Genomic DNA, 13,000 nt, shown 5'->3' with positions numbered 1-13,000 from the left:
ATTTCTCCCATGGGGCTCGGACACCACCACAAGCATCTCGGTGCCCGATCCTCATCGTACGGTGAGCCCCACCTAAATTTTTTTTTTAAAAAAAATTGAAATCCTGACCGTAGATCATGTTTGAATCGGACAACGCATGCGGTGTACGTATGCAATAATTCCTCATAATAAATAACGCTCTCAAAAGCCCTAAAATAAACAAATCCAAAAATGAAGCAACCGTCCAGCTAAACGTGAGAGAAAACAGGGGTTTCCTCCATCTCCACCTTCATTTCCTCCATCAAATCCTCTCCTCCCCACATTTCTATCCTCAAAACAAAAGAAACTCGCTGTACCAAATTCCATTCTTCTACCTTTCTTCCTTCCTTTAATCTCCAACCCCCTCCCCCTCCCCCTCCCCCCCCATATATATATATATATATAATAGATGTGAATTTAGTGGTATTTGTAGATATTGTGGTGATATTGAAGTGATATCTATATATATTTATTTATATACTGCCACAATACAATGAGATATCATCACCTAATTATATTCACTCCATATATACACACACACGCCAAAACAAATTTTCATGGATAAAAATCATCAACAATGTCCTGATCATAAGCTTGTTCAACATATAAACTACTCTACATGCTCTTTTTATATATTTAATCTGTGTATGTTATTGCAAAGGCGAATTCGGCTTCAGGATTGGCAGTAAATGACGAGTGCAAGCTGAGGTTTTTGGAGCTAAAAACGAAGCGCAATTACAGATTTATCGTGTTCAAGATCGATGAGAAGGCGATGCAGATAAAGGTGGATAGGCTCGGCCAGCCTGAGGAGAGCTACAATGACTTCACCGGATCTCTTCCTGCGGATGAATGTCGCTATGCTGTTTATGATTTCGATTTTGTCACCGACGAGAACTGTCAGAAAAGCAAGATCTTCTTCATTGCCTGGTGAGATTTGCTTTACGCCTACTTGTTTTTAAATATCATTTCCTGAAGATTTGATTTAGTCTAAATGATATTAAATTGGTGTCTCCTTCTCCATATCCCGGGCCAAGCAACGATTTACTCCCTGATGTGGACGAAGATGTCTTCCGGCAAAAAGCCATTTATGAGATGGATCTCACATTTTAAAAGCAAAACCAGAACATTTACAAAGTAAAGCAATCCATAAGTGGGTTTTGCCGGGGAAGTTTTCAATTGAGTGAATGTCAGTAGATTTCCATTATGGATATTTATCCAATTCAAGGTTTTTTTTTTAATATGTTTTAGGTTTATTAATTTTTCTTCATTATAATAGATTTAGAATTGATGTTTATTAATCTCTTAGATTTTTTTTTTAATGTAGAAGTTGAATATCTCATCATCAATGACACAAATACCGTCGAGTGTCGTCCAATGAGAGCCATATAAAATTATGTAAGAAATATGAGTGTTATTATAATCTCTTATATTAAAAAAATTATAAGTAATAGTGTTAAAAAGCACATAAGGTTTTTCAAATTCAACCGGTAATATTGACATTAGCAACCACTACTTTATACCATTGTTTATTCCAAAGTTACTTTTAAATGAGCTTTTCGAATGAAGAAGCTCTCCTAAACAAAACCTTTTATCTCATCAAGTGGGATTGGCTATATGAATTGTTTTTTCTCTATTGTATCTTATTGAGTGTCATATTTTCATTTAATTCTAATAAAGTCTGATCATTTTTATATAACATGACAAAGACTTCTTAGATCCACCTCTACCTTTCTTAGTATAAGTCAAATCTACAACATCTGCTCTCTTAATATGGTCATCGGATGGTCAACTTTTAATGTGATCAAATCATCTTAGACGACTCTATCTAATCTTTTCTACCAACTGGAGCTACTCCAACCCTTTCATGGATTTATTTGTTTTGCATTTTGTCTCTAAGTGTAAAGCCACTCATCTACCTAAGCACACTCATATTAACGACACTTAACTTAATTTTATGCTTCTTTTTTATAGGAAAACATTATGTGCCATTAAGCATTGCAGATCTCATCGCTATCTTATAATTTTTTTCTTGAAGTCTAATTATTGGTCCTTATCTAGCACGCAATGGGCTCGATGAATTCCTACACTTCAACCATCCAACTTGAATTCTACTAATAACATCCTTATATATATCACCACCACTTTGAGCAATAGACCCGAGACATTTAAAACTTTCACTTCTTTTAATGACTTGATCAATCATTATTACAACACTGCCACTATGTCAACTACTACTATTATTACATCTCATGTATTCAATTTTAGATCTACTCAAATGAAAGCCAATAGAGTCTAAAATTGACATTCATAATGCTTACACTAAGGTACATCCTTATATATATATATGTAAATGTCTAGCAAGAACATCCATAACTAAAGCAAATAGATATGAGAATAAAGTTGATCCTCTGATGAAATCCAATTGCAATAGGAAGAATCATGGTCAATCCCCGTTGTGTTTGAACACAGGTAACAACTCTAGTATACATATCTACAATGACTTGAATATATGTGATATTAACACCTTATCATAAGCTTTTTCTAAATCAATAAAAAACATATGCATATCCTTATTAATCTCTCTGTATTGCTTCTTTATCAAACCTCTCAAGCAATATATAACTTTCATTGTAAACTTGTCTGACATGAATCCAAACTAATTTTGAGAAAGTTTTGTATCATGTTATAACCTTCATTCAATTACTCTCTCCCAAATTTTTAATGTGTGACATATTAACTTAATTCCTCTATAATTTGCAAACTATAGTGCATTCTCTTTATTTTTAAAATTAGGAACCAATAAAATCTTTTTCACCCATCATACACCCCCTTTAAGTTTTTAAAACAATATTAAGAAGTTTACCCAAAAATTTCTAGATATTCTAAACATTTTCAGACTTCTATTCGAATGTCATCAGATCATACTAGTTTTCCATACATTTTCTTATGGCTTACTCAACATCTATTTTATTAATATAATGATAGAATTTAAAAACTTTGTTATTATTTATGATATTAAGATCATTAAAGTCAATTGTATTTATTTTCACAATCTTCATTGAAAAGTCTATCAAAATATCACACTCACTTATGTCAAATATCCTCACCTAAGAAAGCACTTTTTAACTTTCATCATTAATACACATAACTTAAACTAAACTTTACTTTTCTTATCTTTTTGCTTAGCTTGTGTGTGTGTATCACCCTCTTTAGTATCTAATATATTATAAGAATCACAAAAAGTAAATTTCATAGTTTACAAATTGTTCTCTTTGATTTTGTATGTCTCAAATTATATTTTTCCTAATCCTCCAAGATCTTATATCTAAAATAATTTCTATAACAATTTTTTTTGTCTTTTCTACATATCATTATTTTACCACAAACTATATTTATTCACAATAGTTTTTTCATTTTGATTCTCCAAACATATCTTTTGCGACTTGCTTAATACTACTCATTATTTTATCCCACATAGTATTAACATCTTCATAAACATTTCAAATCTTAAGTTCTTGAAATTTAGTCATAAAAATAATTTTATTTGTATCTTTTAAATGCATTTATCTAATTTTATGACAATATTTCATTATATTTTTCTTCATCCAACTTTTCATCTTAAAATCCAAAACTAATAACCAGTGGTGGGTACTTAATTTTTTACTTGAAACGACCTTACACATTTGACACTCTCGATGATCAATTTTTCTCATAAGAAAATAATCAATCTATATCTAAGTGATGATATGCACATTTTTTTTTAAAATAACGTATTAGCAATAATAAAATCATATGTTAAATCAAAATATAAAATGACTCGTCTTTCTTCATTAGACACTCCAAAATATTATAATTACCATGACTGTTTCAAAAATCTTTTACTAGTCTACCAACATGTCCATTTAAATCTTCTTTAATAAAGATTTTTTTTCAAGAAGTACCATTTGTATTGTCTCTTTTAAATCATTTTAAAATTTTTCTTCTAAACATTTATCCAACCTTTCTTCTGAACATACATGCAAACTTACTTGGGGAGCATGGGCACTTAAAATATTAAGAATCTTAATATCAATGATAATATTTTAGAGCTATAATTATATCTCCAATTCTATTAATTTTTATAATATTATTTTTCAAACTCTTATCAATAATTACATCTACAACATTTCTAGTATGCCTCTCACTTGAATAATAAAATTTAAATCTAAACTATAAACTATCAATCTCCTTATAATTTTCTCCAACCATTTAGCTTCTTGAATGCATAAGATAATTATCTTCTAATTTTATTAATTTAATTGTGAGAGTACTTTTATTCCAAGTTCCTATTCTAATAGTAGTTTCATGGATTATCTTGTTTACCCATATCTGTCCATTATATAAAAGACCCCTCTTGTTTAACACTACACTTAGCCCGGGCACTGGTGCAACAACCCTTGCATACTATTCACTGTATTAAGGTCATGCAACACATCACTTCTAAAGGATGCCTAAGCATTAACATAATAATTTAAATAATTCATGTCAAAAATTTTTGATGAAAAATTTTTTGGATGAAATTTTTACACAACCCTTCTACTTTCATATATGGGACTTGGGACTGAACATTGACCTATTATTTTTTTTAAGAAAATAATAAAATGTAGAAGATAGATATTTAAGTATTTAAAAAATAATTTGATGAAAATTATATAAATATTTGTTATTTCCTTTTAAAAAATTATTATTATTTATTTGAAATGTTTATTTTCTACTTGTTTTTATTTAGTTTTTTCAATGTGAAACTTATAGAATAGAATTATAGGTTTTCTACTCCAAGAAAGTAAATGAATTAATATGTTTCATTACTTAGAATATAAATAATGAGGATAGGCTAGCTCTATTAATTTTAACTTTAAAAACCACACTTTAATATTTAGAGAATAAAGTGTTGTAGAACAAATTTTGTTACTCTATGTCTAATTGAGTTTTAGTTGTCTAAACATGAACCCATGAATTAGAATAATCCAATGAGGGTTCTAAAGTATTCATTAGAAAAATAAAAAATGATGATTAATGATTTTTGTAATAGAAAATAAGAGGGAATCATTGTAGAGAATCAATTGTAATCATATGATTAAAATTTGTTGGCATAATTCTAAGGGATGTACAACTAGAATAAATAGTGGCAATGTCTTTGAATTTGTATCAAGAAAAAAAATGTGTAATATAAATAATACTTTCTATAAAATTAGATTTTTTTTTCACTTTTTTTTCCTATCCGTTGCCTCATCCTTAAAAAAAATTCATCCAAAAAAGCTATATTATAATCTAAAGGTTTCTTTCTAAAGAGATATTGAATAGAGGTATCGCCTCTTTGTAATTCATGATGCTGAAAGTGTTTGGCTATGACAAATGAAGCACCAAAATGAAGGCATTCCTTGGAACAAATGATGCTTGGGAGGTTTTGGAGAAATGTGACAATGAGGCACACAATGAGTTTACCTATTCTTCATACAAAAAGATAGTTTAAGGAACTTCTAATATATAAGAAAGAAAGCATTAAACAATTACTCAAGATGAATCTCCAACCAATTAAAAAAGAGACGAAAGCTTCAACATAAATTAAAGCCAAAATGAAAAAAGGACGTAGACAAATACTAGGTAATGATAGCACACAAGGATGGAGTTCTAACCATAAAATAAACTATAAAAGAAGAAAAGATCAATAAGAGGATGTGACAAAAATATTTCAATGTCAATGTATAATAAATCTCAAACTAAGTGTTATAAATGTACTAAGTTTGGGCATCATGCTAAAGAATATGAAGCACCTAATAATAAATTAAATGAAAGAGTTAACCACATAGAAAAAAGAAAGAAGAATATGGTACTATAATGCTAGCATTCAAGGAAAATGAAATCATCAAAGATGGAATATAATTTCTAGATATTGGTGCAAGTAATCATATATGATACAAAGAAATGTGTTCATAGATATTGATAATTCGGTGAGTGGCATTTTGTCATGTAGAGATGACACAGACATAGATCTACAAAGAGAAGGTAATACTCACTACTTTAAGAATAATAAGCATCAATTTATCTCCAACATTTATTTTTTTGCTAAATTTGAAAAATTAATATGTTAAGTTTTGGGAAACTATTAGAACAATTTTTGACATATTAAATTAAAGAATGCTTAAGAGTTGGATATTGACAAAGGAGTGTTGAGCTAAAGTAGTTACATGTGCAACTTATTATCCAATTGATCACCATGCAATAAGAAGGGTAAAGGGAAAGATAATAAAGGAGCATGGAGTACAAAACAATATTACATCTAAGAGTTTTGGAATCATAACCCGTGTGTGTGTGTGTGTGTGTGTGTGTGTAAAAGATTCAAACTAGAAGATAAGATCTAGGGATCATATGATGAAAACTATGATATTTTTCCACACTTAATTTAAGAAGAAATTGAATAGCCAATGAAAGAGTAAGGAAAAAAGAAGCTTACCATCCCATTAATAAACAAGAAACACCTTCTTAAAAAACTCATATCCATCAAATTCAAGTAAGGTTTCAAGTGAATGAGTATTACAGTTCAATAGATTACAAGATCTTTATGAAATAAGTGATAGTCAGAACAATATTACTCTATTTTGCCAGTTGGCCAAAAGTAAACTTATAGATTTTCAAGAAGATATACAAAATAAGAAGTAGAAAAATGATATGGATGATGAAATCAAAGCAATTGGTTCGAATGATACATGATATCTAGCTTCAAGTCTAAATAACATTAGGTAATTGGATTTGTGAGTGCATTGAGTAAAGAAGAAATTAAAGGTGAAGTTGAAATATTCAAAGCAAGATTTGCAGCAAAAAATTACAGTATAAAATTGGCATCTCTCTAATGAGTTATTTACGCATGTTTCTCACATAGATATTATAAACTCACTATTTCTCTTGGAGATCAAAGTAAGCAGTGAATGTATCAAATTGATGTAAAATTTGATTTCCTGAATAAAATCCTAGAAGAAAAATTTAATATTCAACAACCACTAGGTTTCAATGTAATAAGACTAGAAAATGAGGATCTAAAGTAAAGTAAGTCTCTCTACTGATTGAATTAAGTACCAAGGGCATGAACTTGTTGAATAAACAAATAATTGAAAGTGAAATGCTTCACTAAATGTTCTTATAAACACAAATTTTTTAAATGAATATGAATGGAGATATCATGATTATTTGTTTGTATATTGATGACTTGATCTTCACTAGGAGTAATCCAATCATATTTGAAGAGTTTAAACAAGCAATGAAGATTAAGGAGTTTGAGATGACTAATAACGAGCTTAAGGCATACTACTTAGGCAATGAAGTCAACCTAGAAGAAGATGAATTTTTCATCTCACATGAAGGATAAGAAAAAAATATTGAAGACATTTAAGATGGAAAATAGAAGGCCCATAAATTCTCTAATAGACTATGATGAAATAGAAAACCACTCCAACAATTTTCAAGAGGTTAGCTAAGAGTATGCACTACTTGACTTGCATAAAGAATGATATTTTGTATGTTATTGAACTTTTCAGTTACTACATGGAGACTGTGATTATCACACACTTGAAGATTGTTAAGAGAAGTCAGAGACATTACAATTGATTTTGGCTTGCAATATTCATTATCTAATAATTTCAAGCTTATGAAATAAACTGACATTAATTTGTCAAAGATATAGATGGTAAAAAAAGAAATATAGGGTATTTTTCAGTAAGGAATACACTATTTTTTCTTAGATGTCAAAGAAATAACCCATTATCACTTTTTGTCTAGCAAAGCACTGTATGTAGCATCAAACACGCGTATTTGCCATGCAATTTAACTTCTAAACTTGCTGATGGAGTTAAGTTTATCTTAATAAAAAGCAACAAAGATCAAGATTGATAATCAAACATCTAGTAATTTATGATAAAGAAAAGCATATTGATATGCACAATTGCTATATCAAAGTATTTATCACATAGATTAAAGTGCAAGTCAACTATATAAAGTCTCAATATCAACATGTAGCTATTTTCATTAAGCCATTCAAAAGTGAAGTTTTAATTAAGTTATAAAGATTATTTGGAATTACTATATCAAGCTTTATAACAAAATTGCATATTGTTATAAAGTTTTTATTAAGTTATAAAGATTATTTGAAAATTTTACTTGTAGATATTTGATCCATATATTGTTGGGCTTTAGTTGTCAAAATATGAGCCCACAATCTTGAATAACTATATGAGGATTCTAAGAATATATTTTAGAGGAGTTTTTTTTATAACAATCTCGAACAGTAATTAATGAATTTTGTAATAGAATATATGAGATATTTCTAGAGATCATTTATATCCATAAGATAAAAAATGTATTGGCATAATCTTAATTGGGGTGACACTAATATAAATTTTATTGATGTCTCTGTGTTTGTATTAAACAAACAACAAAAAATAAGAAATAACTAGTTCCATTAAATTAGAGATTCTCTTTATATTCTTAACCTTAATCTTATCCTAAAAGCTTTATCAATCCCTAATTCATTTTATTTCTAAGGAGAAAATCAGATCCCTAATAATGTTATACATAAATAATTTTTTTGGTGTATGTCCATCACCCCATTATGCTTTGCAAGTATTACTTTAAAATGGTTAATGTATGACACTCTAAGTTTTTAATAAAGTTAAAAGTATTAAAAGTATACATATGAAGAAAATAATATTAATTAAATAATATCTTATCATATATATAAAAGCAGCCAAACATTGGATGTATTTAATGCCTTTTGGAATCCACAACATATATGCATGCCTAAATTTATCAAAACACTAACATTAATTGTATTTTGCAGCCATGGTATAGTTATCAAAGTAATAGCAAATTTATATTAAAATGTTCCATAACAAACTCTATGAACAATAGAAGTAGATATCATAAATCAACTATAAAATCTATTTATGTTGCATCTCTAACCTTGGCCTTCTAACGATGATCAGGTCATACTCCCAATTCAACCACTTCTTTAGTAGCTACCTTCATGCATCTTCCACTACCTCCACTCAACCCATGTCATATCTATCACTTTCATCTTTGATCTCTTATAATTACTTATCACTTGACCTTGTGCCACCTCCATTGTACTAAGCTTATTTTTTTAAAATGGTTGTGAGGCCATTGCCTCTACATTTCACTTTCTAAACTGTGGTTTCTCTTTCTCCTTAACATCTTTTAGCTTCTTCATTGGAGTTTAATATTGATCCTTTACCACCACCATCTTTTAACTCCAACTCTCAATTTGATCGTTAACCCCACTAACTCTCTCTGTTATTAGTTCATCGATTGGTCTTCACTAAAGTCTCCTATACTCTTTGGACCTATCATTTACTAGCATTGGCATTCTCCCCTATTAACCTTATCATGATCATCCCTAGGTAATTCTCTCCTTCTTAGACAACTGAAGTCTAGATTGTTAGACTTGAAGTTAATCCATCGACCTCTCTTCTTTGGACGCCACTCATGGATCTTTAGTTGCAATTATTTTTTAGAGTTAAGTCATATGCTATTATAGTTGGTGTGTGATATTTATTCACATTTTCTTAGTTTGATTATAAAGCACCTAGTTCCCTCTTTTTTTTAAGTATAACATTCATTCTTTTTCATTATCTTCTCACGCATGAGATTTTAACCACATTGGTCTTCTTTGATAGTGATATTTCTAGTTTAATCATTACATATCATTGTTCATTGGTAAGTAAGATAAATTTGATAGACCTCATTCGTAATCCATCTGACAACTTTAGTCTCATTGCTTAATACCAAGAAGATTCTCTTGAAGTTTGATCATATTAAAGATTGAATTATTTTTTTTTTTTTTGCATCAGATGACAAGGATTAATGATTTATTCATGATTTTAATAGTCTCGTAATGTTTTACTAAGTTAATGAATGCTCTATTGCACCATTTTAGAATTGATTTTCAAGCCTCATTTCCTTAACAAAGAGTTCTATTTATTTTGGCTTATTTATTTGGTAAATCTTTTTGAACCAACCCTCCTACTTCTACATGTACTATTCAATGTATTGCTAGGGTGCTTGCTGAGAAAAGTTTTAGATTCTTTTGGGACCCGTTCACAATTACGTGATTACTGACAAAAAGAGTTATGATAGAATAAAACCTTAGATTTGTTCTCACTTCGAACTCATCAGGCATGATTTGTATATTTATAAACGAGTATAAAATTTAAGTTCTATTATCATCAACACTCTTGACATTCCAACTATAACTATTTCTAGTACCAATCTTATGTGTTCATCATTAGGGGTGTAAACGATACGAACACGAGCGAGCCCAGACTCAGCTCGTGTTCGGCTCGTTTATGTTTTGAGCTCAAAAAGTGTGTTCGTGTTCGGCTTGTTTGCTTAGCGAGCCGAACATGAGTCATTCATGAACAAAGAGTCGTTTTGACAACCCTAATCAGGTAGCCATATGATTTTAAGGATTGGAGCAAGATTTAAAAATTATTTTTTATATTAAACCATCACTTGAATCTAATTTAATAATTTTTATTATATTTTCTTAATTTATACTTTTAATTGATTATAAATCTTTATATTACATTGATCATCTAGTCATCCTCTAGATATGTTGTCGACCAATTACTTATCGATAGGGTGAACTCTCTTCAAGACTAGGATACTTCCATCCTTCTCATAATTTTCATTTTCATTAATATAAACAAACTCAATGTAATAGTATGATTCTTAATATATATATATACTCATCAAAGATATATATATATAACTTTTAACAAGGACTTATCAACGTTTTTATTTTACTTTTCCTCTCATTCTATCATGCAGGTCTCCGGACACCTCAAAAGTGAGGAGCAAGATGTTATATGCTAGCTCTAAAGATCGATTCAAGAGAGAGCTTGACGGGATTCAAGTGGAGTTGCAAGCAACAGATCCCAGCGAGATTAGCCTGGACATTGTAAAAGGCCGAGCCTTCTAAATGAAAGAACTGCTGGACTTTCAATGATTTTTTTTGAGCTATTTTTATGCGATTAGGAATGTTCGATTCATGGCAACAATCTCTACCAACTTTTTATGTTTTATGTATTCTTCTTTTATAATTTCGGCGACAAATGATACGATTTCGTTTTACAGAACGGGCTATGTAAACATTTTATTTCAGCTTATGCTTTTGTTGAGTGATCGAAAAGTAGATTGCCAGACTTGTATGTCAAGTCTCCTGCTTGTGGGATACTCGTTGAATTATGTTTTTGCTTAAAAATTTGAAGAAGATTTTAGGAATATAGTTGTTGAGTTACTGGCTTATGTAATGTGAAATTTAGATTTTGTGGCAGCCTTTTATATTGCTTTACATACACCCAATTCCTATGCATTTCCATATGTAACACCTAATGTTTACTTTTTGCATCTATACCTCCCAAATCTTTCATATCACATTTACTTTTTAAAAGTGAAATGCACTGTTTCATGCATAAGTAAGATGGTGTGTTTGTGTAAAAAATTGAGGTTTTAGTGTTAATTACTATGTTTCTAAATCTTCCTATTTTCTTAAGCTTAAAACCTATATTTCATTTTTATAAAAGATGGAGATCTTACTCTCAGAAAAAAAAAAGAAGAAAAAATATAATCATTAGTACCAAAGGACCAGAAATGCTTAATAAACTAATTAATCGTATTATGTCTCCAATTCTAATAATTTACTGTTGTCTCTCTGTCTCTCTATGAAGTTAACCAAAGTTCTAGTAATTTGAGCTCTTTTAGAAAATGCTTTATTTTGCTGCTACTCCCACTAGTTGATTATGATTCATTTAATTAGATTGTAGAATCTAGGTGTCCCTCATCTTTGGATATGGTATTCTCATAGATGAATATTTGGTATTTTTGAGTTCTTGAGATGTTGACTATAAGATTCATGATATCTTGGGGGCAATCATTCAACAATCAGATGTTTTGGTTCTCCTAATAAAGGGGTTGAGTGGAAAGGGGGAATAATTTCCAATGAAAATTTGCCATCAGACATTATCTATTCAATTGGGATTGTTTCATAATTGGGCACTAGAGGCTAATAAAGAGAGTTGAATAGATATCTTTGGTCAACAACAACATTTTGAATACAATGGTTTACTAAACCAAAGATTGGATCCTTGAAGGTGGAGGTCAATATGGAGAAAAAGAAAAAGAAAACGGCATAGAAGCAACCATGTTAGTAGGAATAGCCATTAGTGATACAGGTTTGAATGTGTTAGATGCTTAGTATTTGTGTCATTTAAATTCTTTTAAATGTGACTTTATATAAGAATGCAAATAGATCCCTAATGCCTAAATAAGTAATGGTGAGTACTAAAAATACTTGGCATCCTCTTTATTGTTTTTTTAATAATAATCAAAATTCTTAGAAGCACTTCAAATAAATTTAGAGGTATATTATGTGACATAATCAATTTCAACCAATACTTGAACAATAAATAATTTGGATAGAGGGATGGTAAGAACACCCATTGATAAGCATTTACCAAATATATGTGATAAAATAAAGAAAATAATATTAATTAAATAAATAAACTCTAAGGTTTAGAAATGATATTCAAATAAGAACAACTGAAAATTCATATAAAGGTAAAAAACTCAAAAAGTGGTCAAGCAATGCATAGTGTAGATAGAGCGATAACAAAAAAAATTTTGCATATATACTTGCCAAGTAGGAAAGCCAAATGAAAATAAGAAACTCAAATTAATTAAATAGATGGACTTTGAGAAGTAGAAATGATATTCAAATAAGAATAATTACTATTCATAACAATAGCTATATTCATAGAACCATATCCTAATCCTCATGAATAATCTCTCAATACTCAAGAACTTTGATTAAAAAAACAAAATATTCTTCAACACATGAAACTATTAACAAAGTATTTCTTAGGATTTAGTAAAA

The 13,000-nt window shown here is 29.5% G+C and overlaps 1 protein-coding gene across 1 annotated transcript; it reads left to right on the top strand.

The window, feature by feature from the left end:
- Positions 1–679: 679 nt before the first annotated feature.
- On the top strand, positions 680–11,397 carry LOC110032700 (actin-depolymerizing factor 10; the record flags this gene model as incomplete). The annotated part of the gene is given in 2 exon segments (XM_020736415.1): positions 680–945; positions 10,897–11,397. Coding segments are annotated over 2 exon segments (417 nt in total), but the record flags the coding sequence as incomplete, so codon positions are not given.
- Between the last annotated feature and the right edge of the window lie 1,603 nt (positions 11,398–13,000).

Source organism: Phalaenopsis equestris, unplaced genomic scaffold (genome assembly GCF_001263595.1).
Source record: "Phalaenopsis equestris unplaced genomic scaffold, ASM126359v1 Scaffold000002, whole genome shotgun sequence".
Taxonomy (NCBI): Eukaryota; Viridiplantae; Streptophyta; class Magnoliopsida; order Asparagales; family Orchidaceae; genus Phalaenopsis; species Phalaenopsis equestris.
Note: the sequence above shows the minus strand (reverse complement) of the source record. Positions and strands in the feature narration are given on the sequence as shown.